The sequence below is a fragment of the Bactrocera dorsalis genome, chromosome 6 (assembly GCF_023373825.1).
Source record: "Bactrocera dorsalis isolate Fly_Bdor chromosome 6, ASM2337382v1, whole genome shotgun sequence".
Taxonomy (NCBI): Eukaryota; Metazoa; Arthropoda; class Insecta; order Diptera; family Tephritidae; genus Bactrocera; species Bactrocera dorsalis.
Window position 1 is genome coordinate 21417682 of NC_064308.1, and position 27042 is coordinate 21444723.

General features: G+C 37.5%; 1 protein-coding gene across 3 annotated transcripts in view; it reads right to left on the reverse strand.

The window, feature by feature from the left end:
- Window positions 1–220: 220 nt before the first annotated feature.
- LOC105226767 (uncharacterized) overlaps window positions 221–27042 on the reverse strand; it is a 71026-nt gene continuing 44204 nt past the window's right edge. For all 3 annotated transcript variants that reach the window (XM_049459978.1, XM_049459979.1, XM_049459977.1), the window contains 6 exons: window positions 22792–23264; window positions 12946–12996; window positions 11255–11345; window positions 9442–9519; window positions 1492–1581; window positions 221–632 (listed from right to left, as the gene is read on the reverse strand). In XM_049459978.1, the coding sequence (XP_049315935.1) occupies window positions 1543–1581; window positions 9442–9519; window positions 11255–11345; window positions 12946–12996; window positions 22792–23264 (732 nt within the window). In that variant the 3' untranslated portion in view covers window positions 221–632; window positions 1492–1542. The remainder of the gene's footprint in view (window positions 633–1491; window positions 1582–9441; window positions 9520–11254; window positions 11346–12945; window positions 12997–22791; window positions 23265–27042) is intronic.

Sequence of the window (27042 nt, forward strand, 5' to 3'; positions counted from 1 at the left end):
TCCGCCCATACACATTTTATCTCCGAACTTGGGGATGCTGTACTAAAGTTTTCCCTGTACGCGCCAAATTTTGTAAAGATATGTGTCAAATAAAAAAATTTTAGATTCAATGAATTTGATCATACAGATCGTATGGAAGCTATAGTGGTGCGAACTGAGGGGCTTGTTCGCCTATATACGGACCGACGCGGCTAAATCGCTTGAGCACATTACGCTAATGTATTATGTATTATTTTGTTATATATTTGATAATTTATATATACATTTTCTGTGTTACAAACTTTATGACAAACATAATGTACCCTGTTTATAATAATTAAATATTAAATAACTGTAATATTCTTGATGTTTAGAATATTTGAATATTGTTGTTGATTCTAGATAAATATACTATTAATATTTGATGGATAATAGTGTTTGATTACCACGGCATTCATTTGAACTGAGCAGATATAGGTACACCTGCCAAAGCGCATAGGAACACAACACACGAGGGCTCATTACATTTTGTAATAACAACTACAGTAAATACGTAATTATAACATATTTCAGTCCAGAAATTTATAAAAACCAACTCTGTAAGTTAATGTGGAGCATATCAGTTGTTATTCCAATAGCGAACTGTTGAAAATCTGAAATGAAAAAATTTGAATGCGTTATATACCTTTATATGAGCTTTGTTAATTTTACAAAATGTCAACTAAAAATACTTCACCTAACCGATTTTAATAAAGAAAAACACTTTTCTAAATATTATTTGTTGCTGCCAGATATTTTGATAAATTTATGGTCTGTTATGTTCGTATTATTTCTATATGAATGTTTCAGTTGCACAGCCTGTTAGACTTAATACACTGAAAAAAAATGCATATAGTTTTGTACATTCCTGCTGCCGTTCTTGTTGCTGTGCAAAAAAATGTTATGTTGTTGTACGAGTAGACCTTAATCTATGGTGAAGCTAATTTGGAAAAGATACATAGGACCGAAAACAGAGAAACAGAGCAAGTGAACTAAAGATTAGCGGTAGTCAACTCGTCTCGAGTTGAACTCGATAAATCTGTCTATCTTTTCGTTTGCATTTCAAAAGCGCTTTAGCTAAGTCAGAAATTAAGATATGGAATTTAAATTCAATACTGAGGATAGATCAGTATAGAAGGGCATCGATGTTTCAAAAATTTTAAACGTGGGCGTGGTTGCGTTCTCGAATAATTGTAAAGGATATGTCTATAAGCTATGTCTACCACTATCTTCTTCGGAAAAAGTGCTACTAGCACCTCCTCACACAGGCCCACTCCATGTATAACAGGTGTGTTAAAAACAGCTCAAAGGGCGATAACTCACTAAAGAAACACGTCAGAAGTAGAAATATTAGAGTAAAGCATGAAACGAGGTCCTGCATGACTAACTAATATATCAACTACAAGAACATATAAGTTAATAGATTTAGGTACATAAATAAGTAAATATATTCATACGTATGCATATACAAACCAAAATCCTTAAATGAGTTTTGGACCAACTGCTAATTTTCACAACGTTCCACTATATGTTAGAATGAATCGAAGCCAGATATATCACTTTCTTGCTAGAAAAGAAAATATGTATATGTGTATGTTAATGGTAAAATGAGTGTAACCTATTCGTACCTATTTCGTTGGTGTTATTTCTAAGAAGTGCAAACAGAATTGAGGACTTTCGGAATTATTACTGAAGAAGTAGCAAAGAGCTCTCACATTCGTGGTATTTCAAAAATAACTATTAAAATGCTAAGATATGTATTGTTTTGTTACGTTGGCCAGGAATATGAATATGCAGCCGACTATTCGAAAGGCATATCATAAGGAGTGTCAGCAGGTCACTATCTAATAGTGATGAGCGATATTTCACTGTGATTGAAAAATCGCAAATCGCAACTGCGATCACTCAACTTGCTTCAGGGTATTGTATATATCGTATATGCTATTTTTCGTCATAGCGGTTTGAAGTTTTGATTGTAACGTTCTTATAATTTTTAATAACAGTCGCAACCGAGTTGTCAAACCGTACGGTCGCATTTTTCTTTTTCTCTCGCGGTCATTCTAGTGGTGTCTGTGTTATAACGCTACTTTACAGTTTTGCACAAATAACTTTTTTACTGTTAATTTCTCGCTGTATTTATTTCTTATTGTTAACTGGTGCTACATTTATAAATTTTTGCATACATAAAAAGTAATATTTTTCACAATGCCCCCTGGGGCTAACAATCTGGGTGATAATAGGTTTGCCCTATTATCCTCAGCCCAGAAGACTAAAAGAAAAAAGCCTGAGCAAACAACGTTGGAACTATTTCCGGAACTCCCCATTACAAAGAAGGATGACCCCAAATACCTCGTCATTAAGTCGCGGGATGCCAGTAAACCCATCACTTCCATCTCCTGCTTCGCGACTTATAAAGGTATTCAATCTATCAGTAAAGATATTAACAACGTCTCGTCACTTCGCGATGGCAGCCTACTCCTCCTTGTAAAAAATCAAAAAATTGCCGATAAATTCCTTTCTACTAAGAATCTACCCGGTGCAGGTGCTGTTGAAGTTGCTCTTCACAGCACCCTTAACTCAGTCAAGGGCACAATTTATGCCCCCTTTATTTGCCAACTTAGCGACGATGAAATAATTGAAGGTCTCAAGGAACAAGGTGTCTCTGCAGTCCACAAGTTTAACAAAATAGTTAAAGGCGTTCGTGTACCTACTGGTGCCGTATTATTAACATTCAATAAATATACACTTCCTAACAGAATTGATGTAGCCTGGAGAACCCTTGATGTCCGTCCGTATTACCCTAATCCTATGCGCTGCAAAACTTGTCAGCTATTAGGACACACCGCTAAACACTGCGCAAAAACTCCTTCCTGTGTCATTTGCAACCTTCCTCCTAACCACTCTCCTCCTTCTGATTGCACCAGAGTTTACTGCGCTAACTGCGCAGGTGAACACCCCTCGTCCTCAAATGCTTGCCCTAAATTTATTCAATCGAAAGAAATATTAAAAATTAAAACTATACACAAATGCACCATGCGTGACGCCATTACCATGTATAAAAATCAATTTCCTTCCACCCCATCCCCCTCCTCCTTCGCCAACGTGGCAAAAATGCAAACTAACAATGATATAAATACAAATTCAAAAAATCCTAATAACAAAGATAATACTTCAATATCAAAAAACTCTAACCTCAATATTAACACAACAACAACAAAAACTAACAACGATTCATCCTCCACCAACAATCCATTGCATCACATAGAACTTCCACAAACCTCAAAGAACTCCCCTCTTCTATACCCTCCATCCTTGGATTCTTCCCCCTCCCCATCTTTCTCTCCACTTTCCCACATCTCATCGCCCTCCTCACACACCTTATCTCTCCTGGCATCTTTTGCCATCTCCCCTCTTGATCATAACACCCATCCAACTCCCTCCTCCCTTTCATCTCCGTCACCCTCGTTGATGGAACAATAAATTCACATAACCTCACATTATTATTTTTTCTTTATTTTTCTATCCATGTTATCCATCCTTCAGTGGTATATGAACGGATACTTAATAATTACATCGAACTCTAACTTTTATAAACTCATCATTATTTGTGCCTATTCCCCTCCTAATTAATCTTTCACTTTAAGTTATTTCAATAGTTCACTAGTTTAACCTCCTTTTTCGATTTCTCTCCTCAATTCTCCTCGTGGCAATCTACTATATCCGCAAGATATAGCCTTAGAATTTGCTCTTCAAAATCAGTACAATTTTATCCCTAATATCAGTCACCAAAACTATGCTGATGATTTAGTATTATTTTCTAATTCCTCCGATTTGTCCGTTGTTACGTCTTCCTTTTCTAAAATCTTTTCCCTCTTATTCCATTGGTTCGGTTCTTCGGGCACGTCAATTTCTTCCTCTAAATCTAAGTTATTACATATTTGTAAGAAACATCAATGTAATACACCCACACTTACCGTTAATAATATAAATTTAATCTGTACAGATAGTTTTAAGTTCCTAGGCTTAAAATTAGACTCTAAGTATTCATTTAAGCAACTTTGTCAATATGTTAGAAAAAGAATATTTGTTACCAACATCTCCGATAAAAACATATTGCCTTAATCTGGACTACTTTAAAAAAAAAAAAAGACAATATGGAAGACAGCTTATATATTCTCTATCAACAATGATGATCCTGCTCAACTTTTAATGAACCCAACTATTATCCCACCAGTCAGCCGAAAGCCTATGATGCTAGTGCTGCGTACAATAGTTAATATAATAATTTATTTGTTATGTTAGCTTTAATAAAATAAAATAAAATAAAATAAAATAAAATAAAATAAAATAAAATAAAATAAAATAAAAAAAAAAAAAAAAAATTTTAATAATGGCAGGAAATGTATCAAGGAAAAGAATTGAAGTGTGATGTTTGAAGTGGTAGATGAAATATAATCAAAATGGAATATTTTAATTTGTTTTAATAAAATTTTTAATTTCACTTATTGTTAAAACCAAATTTGAAAGCTTTTTGTGATGAAAACAAGAATTGTAACTAATTAATTTCAGAAAAAATGATGGAATAAAAAAATTACGGGTTTTTAATATTTTCCCAAAGATTAGGAAACTCGCGTTAGTTATTTGGTCTTGAAAATATTAAAAGCGGGTATTCTAAACAAACAAATTATCAACCACACTAATGGTAATTCCTTCTAAGAAATGTGTGAAACCATCATACCAACATACAAATGAACTATACAATACGCTCTAAGTGTCAGGTAGCCGAACCGCTCCAACATTTGCGAAAATGTAGTGAAAAGAAAGGCGGAAAAACTTGACTCGAGTTACTGGAGCCAAAAGAGAATTTGCCGCCAATAACAACAAAATGTTTCCGTCGTTCCCACAACAGTCGGGTCTACGTAAGTGGAACAGACCCGGACTTTTATTCGGCCAAACAGTGTCAAATTAGCAGAATCTGCCGCTACAACAACAACAACGACGTTTGAACGTCGACTTAGTTGCGATCGCAATAGCAATATAAAATCACAGTGATTTAAAAATAGCAATCACTGAAATCACAGATATCGAAAAATCACAATATCGCTCATCTCTACTATCTAATTGGCCAAAGTATAACCCTACAAGTAACAAATGAATCAGCTGTTTTCCAAGAATTTTTCACAGCTGAGATCACCTGATCGAAATCTGCCTTTTTTAGGCACAGGGATGTAATTTAAAGAATTAGTAGATCAACTTTTTTGTGAAAAAGTATTTGTAACGGAAAACATTAATGAAAACTTTCAAGAATATTTTTGAAACAAAAGTTTATTGGATATTTATTGCTCTTCCTCACCACCTCTGAGGTTATATATACAGTTTTAAATCAATCTATTTATTATAAAAAATATGACTAGACAAAAATAAATATATAAAGTCAGGTACAATTCATGAATATTAATTACATTAAAAATATAACATTGACAATATATGTCAAAACAATCAACTGGAAACTATTTTAACAAAAAAAAATTAATATAAAAAATCAGGTACAATTCAGGAACAACAACAATAAAATTCAAAACAATCTACTAAATAATAAATAATATTTACAAAATATTCTAAATCACCCACAGCGAAATACTTATTAAAAACCCTATCAAAGGAATAGTGGTGGAAAGAAGGATCCTGTATCTGGTACACGAAAACACTTAAAAAACAAAAAAAAATATTGATAATAAGCGTAGAAACCTAATCGCTAAAATTCTCGTTTCAAAATCACAGATCAAGGTAACTATGAAAATGCGGCCTTCGACAGATAAACTTTTTGACAAATATAAAATAATTCAGATTGATAGACATGTATACATATAAATTCCGACTCATATAGACAGACAAACGGACGTGATTACTATTTATGTACACACAAGAACTTTACGTTTTTGAAATCACTTTGTTTTACTTTTTTATTAAAAGGATTTTTTCAAATAATATTTGGGAAAACCCGATCCTATGGCAAGTAGAATCAAAATGCTGTGTATAAATATCTTCGATTTTTGATCGAAAATCTATAAATTCAAGGGGTGGTTTTACTATTTGGCAATTACTATAATGCTTTTCTGAAGTGAAGAAAAAATCCTCTTCAGTAATACCACCATCAAATCTTGGCAAGGGCATTAAACAATTATGTTGTTTAAAATATTTATAGTACAAATAACCGCAAAAATACACAAAAGCATTTTTATGTAGAAAGCTGCTTTCACCTACGTCCACATTTACCTCGATTTGTATATTTTGAAATGAGGTAGAATTGGTAGGTCTTGGTAAACTTTGAAAAGTTATATGATATTTTTTTATAACATTGGAAACATTTAATAATATATTGATACAATAATTAATATTTTGGACAAAACTGATTAAATTTAATATTTAGGAATTTAAATAATCGAAAAATATTTGAATATTTTATAAAAATATTGTTAAAATTATAAATTTTAAAACCTAACACGGCAACACACTATAGCAGATTTGAGGCATTTGAACGTTGTAGTAGTAGAATATTTGGGGGCAACCCGTACCAGGTCACTAATTAGTAGCAGAATATTTGAGGGCAACCCGAACCAAGTGCCTAATTTGTAGTAGAATATTTAAGGGCAACCCGTACCAAGTGCCTAATTTGTGGTAGATTTTTGCGTATGTGTTAGTGAAAAATGAAGGATTGGTTACTTGTAGGTTTATACAATGTAATTGGCAGACTTCGAACACCATACAGTGACTATTGTAGAGGTCATTAGGAGGTAGAAAAAGAGGACACTATAAAACAATTTGAAATTTTCGGACCACGGTTTCTTTGCGATGCTTCAGATGTTTTACAGACAAAACCTTTTGTATTTATAAAGCACGACGTGGTTCATAGAGGACTTTATAGAGTGAGGTAATTTTATTCCCGGTGGTTTCACAATAGACCATACCTACCTATGGCTGCCACAAACAATGACATAATTTCAGGTTTAATGCGTTAGCGAACTTAGTGACTGATTTTCCTTTTCATGGGTGATTATATCTATATATATAAAAAAAAGACGGGTTTGTTCGAACACTTATAACTCGAGATCTGCTGAACCAATTTTCATGGTTATTGATTCGTTGGATTTGTCTCCACCCCGAATATTAAAAACAATGAAAACTCGATAAAATTGGATAATTCCAAAACAGTAACTTTTTCCATACAATTTTTTTTTTTCAATTTTTGTTTGTTTTGTTTTTCAATATTTTGATTTGTAAATTATTTGAATAGTTTAATTTCGGTTGCTTGCTTTTTTATTCCGGCTATTCAAAAGAAAAATTATTGAAAGTTATTCAGAGGAAACTTTACGTGTGTTTCACACAAAGAGGTCAATTGCAGATTGAAATTTGTTACGAAGCCACGAAGAGGTTGCCCTAATATCGCTCGGCCTTCGTTTTGCCATCAACGTATGGCAGCCCAAGGCAAGGCAAGGCAAGAAGCACTCCCAGGATGCGGTGACATACGTGCGGAATTATGGATCGCGGTCAATCAGCAAGCGATCATCACAGCACGACTTTTCAAACAACTGTTGGATGCTAGATGTACTCTGTTGAGTGGAAAAATAGAGGTTTTCGGCACGCACACATTCTTCTTTGGATGGTGGATGATGGTTACACCAGATCAAATTGATGAAATTATTTCTCCGGAAATTCCTGATGTAGAGAAAGATCCAATATTATATGAAGTGGTGGAAACCAATATGGTTCATGGACCTTGCGGACACTACAATCCCTTTTCGGTTTGTATGTCTGACAATAAATGCACGAAACAGTATCCACGTGCTTTTCTTTCGGAAACACAAACTGGAAATGATGGATATCAACTCTATCGGCGTCGCTCACCAGATAACAGAACATTCAGCATTCAACTTAGAAGAGTGAATATCGAAGTTGACAACACATGGATCGTACTATATTCACCATTATTGTCAAATTCATATTCAAAACTCATATTAGTGTTTAGTATTGCAGTTTGGTGAAATCGGTAAAATACGTTTGTAAGTACGTCACCAAAGGAGGCAACATGGCGATTATTGGTCTTGGACGATACGGTCGATACGTGAACTGCAATAAAGCGCTTTGTAGGATATTTACTTTTGCAATTCATGAACGTTTTCCGACTGTTGTGCGTCTCGCAGTTAATTTAGAGAATGGCCAAAGAGTGACATTGACGAGTTTTTTCTCAACTTTCGCCAGTGATCCGTTTGCGAGAACATTTCTCTCCTCAGAAATGCCTTGATATTATACATGGAATGCATCGTCGAAGAAATAGTTACGCAGAAAGCAAGGCCAACCAGTAGATTGACATCCAGGTGTCTAATGCATTAGGACGAATTTACACAATCCACCCGAAAAACGACGATTGTTTATGTACGCGTATGATTAATGTACGCGGTTCAACTATATTTGAGTCATTTCTTACTGTGAATGGTTCGATGTGTGCAAGTTTTGGAGAAGTAAGCCAGCAATTACATTTGCTGGAACACGTTAATCACTGGAATGAAAATGAAGTTCGCATTCTTTTCGATATAAACATCGACATTGCCAAAGACATTTTACATCGTCTTCGCTAAAAATTGGAAATGGTACAATTTCGGTTGATACTTCTGATGGTTCGATATCAATTCCATCTTCCCTTTATCAATTCACGAAAGATGAACTCATCACAAATGTTCGGGCATTGGCTAAATTATCGTAACTACGATTCCTTGGACAGGCTTGGTATGCTACCGCATCATTTGCGTCTCAAAGTAGGATCCGTCGTTATTATATTTTGCAATCTTCATGTGCCGAATACAAGGGGGAGAATGCTTGTTTCTACGAATTCCTTTGAGTTCTAACGATTTCCATTTCAGTTCAAACGTATTCCGGCATAAATAAGGAAATGCTATGTTTTTCACACGGCCGTGACGTGCTCACGAGTTGGAAAACCATCTTTTCTGTACACCGGAACAGAAACCAAAAAACGTTGTTTATAAAGCTGCTTACATTGAAAAAAAAAAATGAAATGATAAATTTAACTTTCTTTTCATTTCAAAATACATAATTTTACGCAGGACAACGGCTGCGGGGTCAGCTAGTTAGTTTTAAAGGAAATAATTTAAACTAGGAATCATGATTTTTTCTTATATTGAAGATTAACTATTGAACGCAGAAAAGACGGCTCATCGGATTTTGTCATCAATTGTGCTTTTGAATCTAATAAGAGAGACGCAAAACTTCGATTCAAGAAGAGTTATAGCCGTTTATCTTATTTTAAACACAAAAGTTAAGTTTAAACTATTTCTAAAATTAAATTGTGGCTTAGATTCTGAAAACAATTTACTACATTGAAAATAGATTAAAAAAAATAACATTTACCTTGTCTGGTTCATAAAGATGAGTATGCGGCAATAGAAATGTGGAGTCGACATCCCGTTCTGCCATTGAGTTTGTATCCTATTAACAAAAAAAATTGCGTTTTAATTAGGAATTATTATCAAATTCGCACCCTAAAAAACATGGAATTTAGATTAATAAATTAAATCGATTTATTTCTTTTTGCCATATTTTGCTGCTGATTAATGCTATTTTTATTGTGCAATTTAATAAAGGGTGTTTCTTTTAGGCATGTGGTTTCAAGAAGAAAAAGAACGTTCAGAATTTATGGGTATGGTCAAGAACCTAACTTTATTATAATGATAAGTTTCCTTCAGTAAATTGATTGTTTCGTTGGCTGTATGACGTATGGCCTTTCTAATGGAGCCACAGGACATCCATATCAACAACCTCCAATTCAGCCACGAAAAAGTCATTAATCACGATCTTACAGCGAATTGACTATAACATTATAACCGCGATCCGAATAATTATTTTCGTATACATTTGCATAATGTTCATAAAAACATGAAGATGAAAACATTGTTGCTATATATATTAGAGCGGGTGAAACAAGCCACAAGCCAGCGATGTTTAAGGGGCTATACCACTGTGATACTTTCAAAAAAAAAAATTTATTTGCTTTTTCGATAGCTTATAAATATCCTGTGAAATCGGGAAGGTCGTATCTTGAATAATTTTTGGATCGCAACATTCTAAAGAGCGACCGCTCGGAGGTGCAAACATATAAATACATATAAGTGAAATTTTAAACGCGTTTTTCTCGAAACAACTTTTTTAAAAATTGCTGACATCATAACTCAATGACAAACTGACAGATCGACTTCAAAATAAAACTGAGTATTTTTGAATACATTTACTATACAATGGCCTTTTTGATTGGCTGAAAATTGTCAAATTTGCATTAAAAAAAATGCCATTTTTCACATAAAAGAACGATTTTTTTTTTCAAAATTACGCCATTTTGTTAATTTTTGATATTTTTCAAAGATCAAAGGTCATTGTATTGTAGTTTAATAAACTTTTAAAATTTTCTTGTTTCAGCTATTCATTCGGCCGGAATCATGCCAGCAGTTGGGGCACCTCCAAAGACAGCCCATATCTCTGTCATTTTTTAACATTTTTGAAAAAAAATTTTAAATGTAGCTGAAAATATACCTTGTTACGTTCAAAGAACTTTCTCTTAAAAAAATTCACGAAAATCGCCTATTTTTTCATTTGTCACACTGGTATAGCCCCTTAAGGTGAAGTTGTTTGCTTATCATAAAAATTTGTTTGTCAGTTTTTGAGACATCCGAATAAAATTTAATACGTCAGAAACGATAGGATCAGATAACAATATCACACATCTCCCGTACTTATCATTTAGGTTTTTTAAACTTCGCCTTCAAAATCGGTGGTTTAAAACTGGTTTTAGACCCATGGTCTCTTGAACAAAGTTGTTCAGAAAGAAAAAAAATCAGTTGGTCAAAAACAAAACCGAATGTTTTTTCGCTTTGTACTCTAAATTGGTTGGTAGACACCTATAAGAAAGAGACTCCAAGTATGTGCTCTTAACTGTATTAGGAAGGTCCTCCACCTAACGGTTTTCTGGGTTTTTCTTATTATCAGATAAAAAAAATTGTATCTCGCTTCCAACTACTTGAAGAAATATTTCAATGTCCAGGTCCTTCGAGCCTTTCGACATTTAATATATGATTGCAATTAGTAATTAAACTTATACTCTGTAATGATAAGTGGCAGTATTTTACGAAGAAAAAAAAATAAATTTACATTTATTTGTATTAATACTTACATCATTTGTGTTGGACGTCAGTACATCGCAGCATCTGTGTAGAGATTTCATAGCGGTTTGGGCTGTAGATGGAGATTGCGCCTCAGTTGATCTAAAAAATCATATACTCTACTATATTATTACTAATCTAAAATATCTGTTAAGGGGTTATATGCAGTTAGAACTTTCCAAAATCCATTTATTTTTATTTTTTTCTTAATGTGTATATATGTATTTATGAATACACACAGAAAATTTTATATTGTTCCACGCAAGTTTGAAAATGCCTTTCATAGTATATCTAAAGTGTATTCCAAACTTTAAACACGTTTTCTCACAATGATGTATTGCATACAATTATGGGGATTTGCCTGCGAAACTTCTACTCCTTTACTGGCGTAGAAACCACCGCTGAGTTAACAACAGTGCATCAGTCGTTTCTTTTTTCAATTGGAGATTCCTGGTCCTGGTATTATTTTTGAAGGCTTAACAAATTGAGACATGGCGGCATAAAAGCAGCTGCTTTTCGTGCTTTGAAATCGACGAAGAGGTGGCGCATGTCGGTTTCCTTTTCACGGGTCCTTTCAAAGAATTGACGCATGGTAAATATTTGATCATCTACTGATTTTCTAGGCCTAAAGCCAAACTGAAAAGATCAAGTCAGTTTGTTGATGGTGGGATTTAATCTTTCACACAACACGCTCGATTGAACCTTGCGATATTTAGGAGACTTATTCCACGGTAGTTGGCGCAGATTGTGGGGTCTCCCTTTTTGTGGATTAGGCAGAGCACACCAATTTTTACAAAGACGATGATGCATGGTGCTTAACAGTTCTTCGCCGCCGTGTTCGCAATCCATCGGCCCCCGCCGCTTTCTGGTTCTTCAGGCAGGTACTTGCTACTCGAACTTTTTCATGGTCGGGCAATGGAACGTCTTCTTCATAAATTGTGTATTCTCTGGGCATCAGTCACTCGACATCCTCTGGAGGTTCTACAAGAGTATGCTCCGGTCTTGAAACCTTCTGTTAGTCGACGCATCTTTACGTTGAATTTTCGAGCATTACTCCTGCCGGCCAGCTTGTCAAGCTCTTCACACTCACGCAATTCGGTCCTTTCTTTTTCTATCTGCAAATGCGTCTCGCTTCCCTCTTTAACTCTTGGTATCTATCCCATCCCGCACGTGTTGTGGTCGATTGAAACGTTGCGAGGTAAGCAGTCAGTTTTCTCTCCACCGCGACAACGTACCAGCTGTTTTGCATTTTTTTAAAACCAATGGTTTCGGTTGCAGTTGTACGTAAGGAACTTTAAATGTCGTCCCACAGTTGCCTTATACAGAGTTGTTGACGAGTGCTCTCAGAGAGCAGAAGTGCATGTTGAGTAGAAAATCGTTCGGTTGTCTGTTGTGATTGCAGTTTCTCGCCGTCGAAGCTTCCGTTTTTTGCTGCACAGAGGAATCGTTTCTGGCCACTCGCAAATACATGGCAATCAGATAAATTTCCTCACTTCTACACATGACTTTATTCTCCTTTAAATCCAGCAGCCATGAAACGAAACGATTCTAATCAAAAACGAGACCTAAGAGGTGCACTGGGGTACATGCGCAGTGAGAATATATTGTATATGGGGATCTTGAAATACCAATGGTAAACACAAATCGCAATAATCCCCTAGCGAAAAGCAACATGTTAAGAGAGTATAAATATAATACTTACAGCTTATTTCGTTGATAATGCCCAAACCAAACATCCATTGAGTCGAGAAAGCTATAAAAATAAAAAAAACATTTTTATTAATATTTACATCTAATATTAACAATCTCTTTTTTTTTACTAGCGTAGACACCGCTTACACGATAACAGCCGAGTTATATTAGTTGTGCGGGGATACCAAATTGGAGGATGGAGTCATGTGTAGAAGTTCACGCAAGTGAGGAAAGTTCTCTGATCACCATTCACTTGGGAGTGGCCAGAAACGATTCTTTTACATATAGCTCCAGCAGCTCACGACTTCCGGTCTTTGACCAAGTATCCTCTGGGTAGCCTGAGAACATCCGTTTGAAGGCGAGCTAAAGTGAGAAGGCGAAACATCCCCTGCAGAGGGTTGTGCGCTGGGTTTGGGACCCGCCACATAAAAAACACCCCCAATGAAAAACAACAAACAGCCTCGGATGAGAAACCCCCCTTTTGATGACGACCATGGCAAACGAAATAAGGACTATGATTTGAGGGCATGCACCTGGAATCTCCGGCCCCTTAATTGGGAAGGTGCCGCTGCCCAGCTGGTAGATGTCCTCGTAAAGATAAAGGCTGACATCACCGCCGTCCAAGAAATGCGATGGAGGGGACAAGGACAACGTCCGGTGTGTTTTACGTGGGTACCTGCTGATGACAACCTTACTCCACGGCGCTCAAAAGCACAGCGGATCAAATCAATGCGTTGATCAGCGCCCTGAGAATGCAAAGCATTTTCAGTACCAGTTGGCAGTGTGGAATGGACACACTAACCACCTTGGTAGGGTTCGAGGCCCATCTAAAACCTCTGCCGTGCTTTGGGTCCGGCACCCGGTTGCAATGCAACTCCACATTCAACTGACAAAGTCAGTTCTTCCCGCGATTTGGGTTTCAACCACAACCACCACGATACTCCCCGAGGGGCCAGTCCGCATGAGCAGGTTGGAGTTACCTCCAAGGGCTCCTGCTCCCCGTGGTACCAGAATTAAGTCTCCGGTCAGACTTCGTAGCCGAAACTACTACCAGTTGAGCTTCCATACTGCTCCGGACTGGTGGCCAAAAAAGAAGGTGAGGTTGGACCCCACTAACACATAAAATACCTACAACGCAAACACCTAACACTCATACAAAAAACTAAAACCCTAATTTCCAGCTAACCGCCTTCGCCGCTTAAATAACTCACGCGCAAACAACCCTAACTGTTCGGTATTCCGACTAGTGGAGATCACACCACTAACATCTAATCGTCCATCAGTCCAGCTAATCCCCATACCACCCAGATCCCTAATGTCCGAGTACATCGGGCACTCCGCAATTAAATGCGACCAATTCTCAAACTCCGCCCCACAAAAACACCCTGACGTATCTGATAGTTGCCTCTGATGCAAAAATGCATTCAGAGGCCCATGCCCCGTAAACAGGAAACCCAGACTTAGACAGAATCTAAAATCTGGGTTATCCTCAACGAACCCCACGTCCCGAATGTACTCGTACGTCACTCGGCCGTTAGGACTATTGTCCCAACGTTGTTGCCACCTACACCTAACCCTATCATCTAGGAGCCTCTTGCTCCCTAGATATCCCTCCCTCTCCACATCATCGTCGGAAATCCAATCGTTCCGCAGCAATGACACACTCAAACCCCTTCTTAACCTGAATGCAACAGCTCTCTGTATGACAATCAGGTCAAGAGGGGGTGCACCTAACAAAACCTGCATCGCATCCGTTGAGACGGTGCGACATACAGGCAAGCAAGCAAGCATCATACAACGCTGTATTGAGAGGAGTTTTTGAGACCCCATGACAGTCGTGGCTGCCTCCCACCATACAGGGGCTCCATATGTGGCACAGGCCACAAACAAGCCACGATATATGGTGCGGACAGCACGACGTCCGAGAGGGGACAAGGACAGAGACGAGTAGGTCCTTGTGACATTTAGTACAGTGGCCATATAAAGGTTTGGTGTTGGATTCGTGGTGGGAGAGAGACTCCGTCGCCGAGTACTATCATTATTCCTGAGAATGAACGTCTAGCCACAATCCGCATCAAAGCGAGGTTCTTCAACATATCGCTGATTTGCGCCCACGCCCAGACGGGACGATGTGACCAAAGATGCCACGATGTCAAAATCGTGGTTGGCGACTTCAACGCCAGGGTGGGCAAAGAAGGTATCTTTGGCACTACGGTCGGTAAATTCAGCCTCCACGAGGAAACATCCCCAAATGGATTGAGGCTGATCGACTTCGCCGGGGCCCGAAATATTGTTATCTGTAGTACTAGATTCCAGCATAAAAAGATACATCAAGCTACCTGGCTGTCTCCGGATGAAAAAACACCAACCAGATTGATCATGTTGTGATAAACGGAAGACACGTCTCCAGTGTTTTAGATGTGCGTGCGCTCCGAGGTCCTAACATTGACTCGGACCACTATATTGTTGCAGCCAAAATTCGCACCCGCACCTGTGCAGCAAAAAACGCACGCCAACAAACACAAGGAAGGTTTGACGTCGAGAAGCTGCAATCACAACAGACAGCCGAAAGATTTTCCACTCGGCTTGCACTCCTGCTCTCTGAGAGCACTCGTCAACAACTCGGTTTAAGGGAACTGTGGGACGACATTTCAAACTCCTTACGTACAGCTGCAACCGAAACCATTGGTTTTCGGAAAGTGCAAAAGAACAGCTGGTACGACGAGGAGTGCCGTGTCGCAGCGGAGAGAAAACAGGCTGCCTACCACGCAACGTTACGATCGACCACAACACGTGCGGGATGGGATAGATACCGAGAGTTGAAGAGGGAAGCGAGACGCATTTGCAGACAAAAAAAGAAAGAGGCCGAAATGCGTGAGTTCGAAGAGCTTTACAAGCTGGCCGACTGGGTTAATGCTCGAAAATTCTACGAAAAGATGCGACGGCTTACAGAAGGTTTCAAGACCGGAGCATACTCCTGTAGAACAGGAAGGGAAGGGAACACTTCTCCAGCCTGCTGAATGGCAGTGAACGCACAACACCAGGAGAAGGCGAACCCGATACCCCAATCGATGACGATGGAGCAGACGTTCCATTGCCCAACCATGAAGAAGTTCGAATAGCAATTGCCCGCCTGAAAAACAACAAAACGGCAGGGGCCGATGGATTGCCGGCCGAGCTATTCAAACACGGCGGCGAAGAGCTGATAAGGGGCATGCATCATCTTCTTTGCAAAATATGGTCGGACGAAAGTATGCCCAAAGATTGGAGTTTAAGTGTGCTATGCCCAATCCATAAAAAAGGAGACCCCACAACCTGCGCCAACTACCGTGGGATTAGTTTCCTCAACATCGCGTACAAGGTTCTGTCAAGCGTATTGTGTGAAAGATTAAAGCCCACCGTCAACAAACTGATTGGACCTTAACAGTGTGGCTTTAGACCTGGAAAATCAACAACCGACCAGAAATTCACCATGCGCCAAATCTTGGAAAAGACCCGTGAAAGGAGAATCGACACACACCACCTCTTCGTCGATTTCAAAGCTGCTTTCGACAGCACGAAAAGGAGCTGCCTTTATGCCGCGATGTCTGAATTTGGTATCCCCGCAAAACTAATACGGCTGTGTAAACTGACGTTGAGCAACACGAAAAGCTCCGTCAGGATCGGGAAGGACCTTTCCGAGCCGTTTGATACCAAACGAGGTTTCAGACAAGGCGACTCCCTATCGTGCGACTTCTTCAATCTGCTGCTGGAGAAAATTATTCGAGCTGCAGAACTTAATCAAGCAGGTATAATCTTTTACAAGAGTGTACAGCTGCTGGCGTATGCCGACGATATTGATATCATCGGCCTCAACACCCGCGCCGTTAGTTCTTCTTTCTCCAGACTGAACAAGGAAGCAACGCAAATGGGTCTGGCAGTGAACGAGAGCAAGACGAAATATCTCCTGTCATCAAACAAACAGTCGTTGCACTCGCGACTTGGCTCTCACGTCACTATTGACAGTCATAAGTTTGAAGTTGTAGATAATTTCGTCTATTTAGGAACCAGCATTAACACCATCAACAATGTCAGCCTGGAAATCCAACGCAGGATTACTCTTGCCAACAGGTGCTACTTCGGACTGAGTAGGCAATTGAAAAGTAAAGTCCTCTCTCGACGAACAAAAGCCAAACTCTATAAGTCGCTTATAATTCCCGTCCTGCTATATGGTGTAGAGGCTTGGACGATGACAACAATCGATGAGTCGATGTTGCGAGTTTTCGAGAGAAAAGTTCTGCGTAAGATTTATGGTCCTTTTCGCGTTGGCCACGGCGAATATCGCATTCGATGGAACGATGAGCTGTACGAGATATACGACGACTTTGACATAGTTCAGCGAATTAAAAGATAGCGGCTACGCTGGCTAGGTCATGTTGTCCGGATGGATGAAAACACTCCAGCTCTGAAAGTATTCGACGCATTACCCGCCGGGGGAAGCAGAGGAAGAGGAAGACCTCCACTCCGTTGGAAGGACCAAGTGGAGAAGGACCTGGCTTCGCTTGGAATATCCAATTGGCGCCACGTAGCGAAAAAAGAAGCGACTGGCGCGCGGTTGTTAACTCGGCTATAATCGCGTAAGCGGTGTCTACGCCAATTAAGAAGAAGAAGAAAAAAATCGTTCGGCTCTCTGTTATAATTGCAGTTTCTCGATTTCGAACCTTCCTTGTGTTTGTGGACATGCATTCTTTGCTACACAGAGACATGTGCGAATCTTGGTTGCAACAAGATAGTGGTCCGAGTCGATGTTTGAACCTAGGAGCATATGCACATTTAAGGCACTGGAGACGTGTCTTTCGTGTCTGGAATCTAATACTACAGATAACTATATTTCGGCCCCCTGCGAAGTCGATCAGCCTCAACACATAAGGAGCGCACTAAGCGCTCATAGAGGGTATCTTTCTTTTCCGTCGGGCCGTGGGCGCAAGTCACTGATATGTTCAAGAACTTCACTTTGATTCGGATTGTGGCTAGACGTTCATTCACCTTGGTGACTGGCAGTACGCACCGACTGAATCTCTCTCCCACCGCGAATTCTACACTAAATTTGCGCTCCTTTATATGGCCACTGTAGTAAATGCCACAAGGACCTACTCGCCTCAGTCCTTGTCCCTTACATCGCATTTTTTGGACGGTGGTGATGTCAGGCTTAACTCTTACGAGAACATCAACCAGCTGTGCAGCGGCACTTTCCCTATAAAGGGACATTCCACGTGCAGGCCCTCAAATCATAATTTTTATTTCATTTGCCATGGTCGTCATCAAAAGGGGGGTCTCTCATTCGAGGCTGTTTTCTTCTTTTTCTTTGGTAGTGTTTTTTACGTGGCGGGTGCCAAACGGATCCTGGCTACCCAAAGGATATTTTGTCAAAGACCGAAAGTCGTGAGCTGCTTGAGCCATGTGTAAAAAAATCGTTTCTGGCCACTTCCAAGTGAATGGCGATCAGAGAACTTTCCTCACTGGCGTGAACTTCCACACATGGCTCCATCCTTTTTAATAATAAATAGTTAAAAACGTGAGGTCCGGTTCAGAACGTAAAAATTTTATAGCCGAAGAAATAATATACCAAAATTTTATTAAATTTATAAAAAAAAAATCAGTATGAACTATAATATATGTAACCCATTTTTTCGTTGTCTTCTTAATTCTTGGTTTCAATAATAAATCATAAATTTGAGAATCAAAATTCTTGTTTACAAAATACTAGATACTGTTTTCTTACATATTTAAAGCATTAGAAATGTAGTGTGAATTTACTTTTGGATTGTATTTTAAATATAAAAAATTTATTTTTAAGGGAAGTTGTTTTTATTCAGGAGTCTCAAATAAATTAAACATATTACATATATGACATATTACATATCGTTTATGTGGTACAAATCTATGGTTCTTTAGCATTATTTCTGCAAGAGAGACAAAAAATTCTCTGAATGTATGAACAAAAAGCCAATGTATTGCCTGGAGTTCAAGTTCATTAGCAATATTATCGCACGAAATCCCCAAAAATTCAGGCAGATGAGTCATGAGGGTGAATTAGATAAAACTGTTACTTAGTCTTGAAAATTTTCGCATCATTTTAGATACTTTGAGCGTATAATTAGCCGGACGTAAAATTACTTATCAAAAGCGCCAAATGCTAAATTGCTCGAAATGTTCCTTACGCTCGTAGAATCAAGGATAAAATTCATTGCCTTTAACGTATTTTCGTTAAGAGTTAATGATAATTTATGAAACCACATTAACCTTGACTATCACAAACCGTACAGTGATTTTTATTAAATTTGGATTTGCTCGTTTTAGTGCCACTCTTCAGTACAGACAGACAAGGACCACTTCGAATTTTTTTCAATACGCTCATTAGCAAACTTGGTAAATCCCTGTAGAAATTTTCATCTAGAATGCTTCTAGATATTTTCGTCTAGCGTGACTTCGTGGATCTTCCTTGGGCTTTGAGCGTAACCTTTTAGTACTAGTCGAAATTAATTTAGATTTGTTTAGTGCGGAACACGAACTTGTCATTTACGGTTCGAAGCTCTTTAAACCATTTGTCAAGTTCTATTCCTCACCACCACTACTCTACTGCGCCAAAATGCATTTTCGATCGCCCTTATCAACACAAAACAAGTCTTTGGATTTCAATGTCTCCTTCAAAGTTTGAGGATCGTCAAGACGCGCTTCGTTGGTCTCTGAGAAACCGTCTGTATGAACAGCGTTCTCCTCTGAATCGACATCAGCGATCGCTGCCCCGTGAGCACAAACTTTAGTTGACCCCTAGTTTTTGAACATGATCGGTAAACCTTTGACCTGTCTAAATATCCAACAATTATACACGGATTCGCGCGAGAGTTAAATATTCATATTTCAGGAATTTTTCACGTTTTAATCCCAAATTATCAAATTCAACGTTGCATCAATCATTGTCGGATTCCAACGCTTCAATTTTCCTTCGCGTAAATGTTTGACCTTTCTCGATATTGTTTGAAAACATTAACCACATCTGACTTCCGCTTTAGGAAAAATACTGTACACAGTATCGGGTGCACTAGCATTTCACTAGCATAAATTTCACAGTCAGATAGTTTCTCAGTTTGTATAAATGTTAACCCGTGTACCGAACTATTTCCCATATAATTTCAAATCACACTCGTTAACATGTTACATTCTGTAATGCCACAAATCAACATTGTATTTGTATTCGCCAAATTCGGAAAACTTTTCAGTATTTTTAAATATAATAAATTACCAATTTGCTCGGCTTCCAATATCACTTTATCGTCACTGCTCATAATCACGGCTCCATTCTTTTCGAATTTTACAGGGTAACCGTTGCCGTTAATTTTAACAACCGATAGCTCGTAACCAAGTCATTCACATACAATACGTTTTATTAGTCCAAATCGATTTATTTCCCGCGAACGCGGGAAGACAAAGACTTTTGTACTTGCACTCATATGAGATGTGCCACCACCATCCAAACACCATCTCATATTTCCCGCGGACACTGCAAATGACTTTTCCAATGTATTTAATATCATTTTTGCGTGTTATGCTTTTGTGGTTTGTTTTTGCTATATAAAATCGGGAATTGTTCCGCCTTGCCGCACCGATAGCAATCAATGCTTTGAATTTAACAAATTTCGATCTAGGTATGGTTGATTTTATTTTTTCTTTATGTAAATCATATTATTGTTTTCCTGTGCACACCTAAAACGCGGGACAAATTTTCGAAGTCGAACATTCTTCATTCTTGAGAACATGAGCCGTGAAAATATGTGTACTTTGAATAAGCAAACATAAAAAACGCATACGTATATACAACAAAAACGAAAAGCATAAATCAGTATTAAATGTTTCATAAGACGCTGGTACACTGTCCATCAAAAAAATTGCCAATTGCTCATCGTCAATACATATGCCTATTTCTTTCAGCTTGCTACTGCATAGAAGAATGCGTTGAAATGTTCTCGAACTTTAAAACTTTATTATATGCAGTCGTCTACAGTTTTATGGGTCCTGGGTTCATAATCTAAAGTTCCGAGGACATAATAACGACTGACTTTATTTGAAAATGTACAAAACCATTACAATGTATGAATGATAAAAAACAAGTATTTGCAAGAATAATTTCCAGGTTATTAGACCAGAGCTAGGGCCTCGATGAGTATTGTCAAAAATGTTCCAATGGAAATTAGCTTGAACTAGTCGGAATTGAAACATCGTTACGCTTCCAAGGCTTATGAATAACTCCAAACTTATACAATATATTAAACTTGGGTTTGAAAGAATGCAGAGATTCTTCTTTTAGCGTCACAAATCGGTTCAGTAACTTTTAATTTTTGTTTTACATAAATAATTATAATTAGTTTTAAGTTTTATATTTTTGACAATAATTTGTAATGCAATGCTCAAAGGTAGCATTTATTTATATTGCTTGAGAAAGTATTATGAGCTGTTGAACTTAAAAAATAAGGAAGTATCACTGTGACCCACAGGTGCAATTTTCGACTCAACAAAAAAATGAAAAGTAAAGCCCTCTATCGACATACAAAGCCTAAACTCTACAAGTCTTTCATCATTCCCATTCTACTATATGGTGCGGAGGGATAGACATTCGCAACAACTGAAAGACGATACTGACGAAAGCATAAGAGAAGTCAATGATATAATAACCAGCGCAGATGTCTTAGCAACACCAAACAAAAGCTATAAGCCGCTTGGTTTCAGAAAAATCTCTAATAGAGAAATAGAAATGCTTGTAAATGAAAAAAGGCGTGCAAGACGTGAAAGGCAGTTAAATCGTTCCCCTTTCACTCAGCTTCATTTAAAATCTGCTGTACGTAAATTAAAAAAAAAACGCTTAAATGTGGGGAAGAATTGAACATCGAAATGTATATAATTCAAACAAGCAAAATTCCTTTTGGAAAGCCCAAAAGTCCATGAAGCCATCAACTGACTCAAACATGCCTATACCAGATTTGGGTGGAAATTGTACTCGAAGTGACAAGGAAAAAGCTAATTTTTGCAAATCACCTAGAAAAGGTATTTCAACCCAATTTGCCAAAGAACAACTTTAAGTCGCTCGAGTCTCTTAAGACTTCACCTTCTGAAATTATAGGTATTATCAAAGAACTTAATTCAAAAAAGTCGCCGGGATATGATAATATTTCCCCCAAAATGCTAATTGAGTTATCAATTATTGCTGTAAAGGTGCTCTCTTTGCTCTTCAATGCAATTCTTAGTTTCGGATACTATCACCCAAACCCTTTGGTTAATTCCTTGGTACATTCCTGCGATCAAAGACGACTTAAAAGAAGAGATATGCCTGCGTATTAAAGAGCGACGTATTACCAAAAAAGCTCAATCAATTGCTTGAGCCTGTCTAGTTTTTATATCGATTTAAGATTTTATAACTTATTGTTAGGCTTTAAGAAAAAGCAGATTCAATAAATAAAGTAATTTTGAAAAAAAAACTGAAAGATGTTGCTAAAAATTTTTGGACTTGGCTGCACTTGGTATCTCCTATTGGCGCCAAATAACGAAAAGAAGAAATAACTGCCACCCTTTAGTTAACTCGCCTTTGATTGCATAAGCGGTGTCTACGCCTGCAATAAGAATAATAATATTACATTTATCCTTTTTTATTTCTTTATTGTAAAATTTTCCCGAAATATTTCACACGTTTCTACTTATTAAAAATGAGCTGTATCAAAAATATATGTAATTTAGCGATTTATAAAAGTGCTAACTCCAAAACAAATCGAAATAAATCGACTGAGCACAAGTACATTTAACTGCTGGTAAAATTTACGAAACTTACTTATTTTCATCCTTCCCAGAACTACGGTTTTCACTTGACGATCTATATGAACATAGTTTGGCCATTTGTTGATGGTATTGTTTTTGTTGTTCACTTGGAGCAAGTGTGGCTTGATTCAATCGTATTGTTCTTTTACTGTTATCTATGTTTGAATCTTTGGAGTCATTGTTTTTAGCAATATCGCAGCCCCTATTGATATTAGATCGGAGGTTATTTGAATCGAACTCATCAATAATGCCACTGTTGTTTAAGGCCAATGTTATATGCTTGTTTTTTGCAGTGCTGCTGGTAATTAATATATTTTCACCTACTAAGGCTGATACCTCAAATCCGGCTGAAACAAGAGCTCCCAACTGATGCAGATGCATATTTTTTAGTTCACAGTCGTCGTTCACAATGTTTCGACCAGGCATCACCTCTACATGTTTAGATCCTCTAATGTTCAGTTTCGATGATTCTTTTTTATGTTTTCGCTAAAAAAGATACAAAAATACTGAAATTTGTTTACTAAAATATGTATGAAATAAAATTTTAACAATTCTGATTATAAGCGAGAACTTTAGGGCTCTTTAATACACTTTTATTAGCTTTAGCTCTATTTATGTTTGTAACTTTTTTTAGTGGCCCTGAAATACTATTTATTTGAAGGACCCTTGTGACAGAGCAATCGAAAGTTTACACAGCAAAATTCAAAAAAGCCTCTAAAAATATGCAACTGAAATCATCACAAATACATTACATTAAAGGAAGTAGAAACTAGCCTCAAAATCCTTTATTAAAACTTTTGTGGATGGGAAGACAAAAATTAGATGCTCATTTTCAGAACAAAGTCTACATTAACATTGGACGTCACTACTATTAAATGCTAAATTTGAACCGATGAGAATTAATTCTTTAGGACTTTTTGTTTCCCAATTTGATGTGCTCTAAAAGTGTGATTTTTAGAATTGTCAAATTACAACTAATACTGGTCATTTATATTATATAGCTTAGCTTAATTACAAATGAAATTGGTTCGAGATATTTCTAAAATAATGATATCCGACCCTCCATTCACTTTCTCCACCTATGCCAAGTACACAGAATTTTGCCCGTTTTGTTTTAATTTATATTGAATCGGCATTATGTTATCTGTACTATACCTTCCCACAACCCAATATGGTTAATATAGTATTTTTGCTAGATGTTAAATGTTGGGTATGACGTAAAATGTGACTAGAAGTCAAACTTAGTTAGCCTTTAATATACCTTTTAGATTAATATTACACTTACATTACATCAAATATGTCTGTATTCCATTCGCGGGCACGATTACGATTACTTTGGCGGTCGGGGATTGAAAACGAGTTTTGTTATAAATAAGGTATGTGCTGATAGGGGAGCTAATGTTTCTAACACATATAACGGGTGATTTTTTTGAGGTTAGGATTTTCATGCATTAGTATTTGACAGATCACGTGGGATTTCAGACATGGTGTCAAAGAGAAAGATGCTCAGTATGCTTTGACATTTCATCATGAATAGACTTACTAACGAGCAACGCTTGCAAATCATTGAATTTTATTACCAAAATCAGTGTTCGGTTCGAAATGTGTTTCGCGCGCGTGTTTTGTTCAGCGATGAGGCTCATTTCTGGTTGAATGGCTACGTAAATAAGCAAAATTGCCGCATTTGGGGTGAAGAGCAACCAGAAGCCGTTCAAGAACTGCCCATGCATCCCGAAAAATGCACTGTTTGGTGTGGTTTGTACGCTGGTGGAATCATTGGACCGTATTTTTTCAAAGATGCTGTTGGACGCAACGTTACGGTGAATGGCGATCGCTATCGTTCGATGCTAACAAACTTTTTGTTGCCAAAAATGGAAGAACTGAACTTGGTTGACATGTGGTTTCAACAAGATGGCGCTACATGCCACACAGCTCGCGATTCTATGGCCATTTTGAGGGAAAACTTCGGACAACAATTCATCTCAAGAAATGGACCCGTAAGTTGGCCACCAAGATCATGCGATTTAACGCCTTTAGACTATTTTTTGTGGGGCTACGTCAAGTCTAAAGTCTACAGAAATAAGCCAGCAACTATTCCAGCTTTGGAAGACAACATTTCCGAAGAAATTCGGGCTATTCCGGCCGAAATGCTCGAAAAAGTTGCCCAAAATTGGACTTTCCGAATGGACCACCTAAGACGCAGCCGCGGTCAACATTTAAATGAAATTATCTTCAAAAAGTAAATGTCATGAATCAATCTAACGTTTCAAATAAAGAACCGATGAGATTTTGCAAATTTTATGCGTTTTTTTTTAAAAAAAAGTTATCAAGCTCTTAAAAAATCACCCTATATTTAGGGTATTCCATCAAACTCATAAATGCCTCATAAAATTCATAAACTCGTAAAATTCTGTGCCTTATAAATGAGCTGTCAAAATTTGTATGAAAAAGAGTTTACGCGTTTCGTATAAAACTATGAGGCAAAATCGACGCGTATTTGCTTCATAAACTGATATTTTACCTATTACGCGGCTTTTATACGTATGAAAAAAAGGAGCGTTCCAAAAAACTAAAGCGTGAATTTTTGAACTTATAAGTTTCTACATTTACGAGTTTGGTGGAATACCCTAATTATTAAAAGTAATCGCCTTTAAAAATTCAAAAGTTTGTAGAAGTAACGGGTTGGGTTTAGTATCTCGCCGGTTAATTTTGGCTCACTGTACCTAAACGAGAGAACAAAATTGAAAATTTTAAACACGCATGTATACTTAAATTATTGAACTTTATTTTAAAACATATTTTATAAAAATCTGTTGACAAATTTTTCCAAAACTTCACTTTAAAAAATGCTATTTTTTGCAAATTTCTCAATATATGCTAGTGTATTTTCATCTGTTGCGCATTGTACCAAACCAATTATGGATACATTTTCACGCACATATAACGGGTGATTTTTTTGAGGTTAGGATTTTCATGCATTAGTATTTGACAGATCACGTGGGATTTCAGACATGGTGTCAAAGAGAAAGATGCTCAGTATGCTTTGACATTTCATCATGAATAGACTTACTAACGAGCAACGCTTGCAAATCATTGAATTTTATTACCAAAATCAGTGTTCGGTTCGAAATGTGTTTATCGACAAATTTTGTTCAGCGATGAGGCTCATTTCTGGTTGAATGGCTACGTAAATAAGCAAAATTGCCGCATTTGGGGTGAAGAGCAACCAGAAGCCGTTCAAGAACTGCCCATGCATCCCGAAAAATGCACTGTTTGGTGTGGTTTGTACGCTGGTGGAATCATTGGACCGTATTTTTTCAAAGATGCTGTTGGACGCAACGTTACGGTGAATGGCGATCGCTATCGTTCGATGCTAACAAACTTTTTGTTGCCAAAAATGGAAGAACTGAACTTGGTTGACATGTGGTTTCAACAAGATGGCGCTACATGCCACACAGCTCGCGATTCTATGGCCATTTTGAGGGAAAACTTCGGACAACAATTCATCTCAAGAAATGGACCCGTAAGCTGGCCACCAAGATCATGCGATTTAACGCCTTTAGACTATTTTTTGTGGGGCTACGTCAAGTCTGAAGTCTACAGAAATAAGCCAGCAACTATTCCAGCTTTGGAAGACAACATTTCCGAAGAAATTCGGGCTATTCCGGCCGAAATGCTCGAAAAAGTTGCCCAAAATTGGACTTTCCGAATGGACCACCTAAGACGCAGCCGCGGTCAACATTTAAATGAAATTATCTTCAAAAAGTAAATGTCATGAACCAATCTAACGTTTCAAATAAAGAACCGATGAGATTTTGCAAATTTTATGCGTTTTTTTTTAAAAAAAAGTTATCAAGCTCTTAAAAAATCACCCTTTATTACTTATAAATTATAAAAACCACTAGTAATGTTTTTAATTGCTTTTGATTGTTAATTTCTTTGTAAATCTTTAAATAAAATACACCCTTTTCTGCATTAAGTTCAATAATGCGAAAAACCAAAATGACTGCCTAATTTGAACTGTAAAATTGCCGAGAAAGCACGAACAAAAGGGAATAAATTAAACCCAGTTAGCAACAAATGTGTGAAGTGAACGCGGAAAGGTGTTCAGTGCTAAAATACTGTGGATGGCGTAGCCGGTGTTGGACCGGCCAGGGTTATTTTTTTAAAGCGCGGCCGAAGGCCGCCCACGCAAAAAGGAGTTCTATGCGAAAAAATTGATACACCCCGGTGTTGGACTGACCAGGGTTACTTTTTTTTGAAG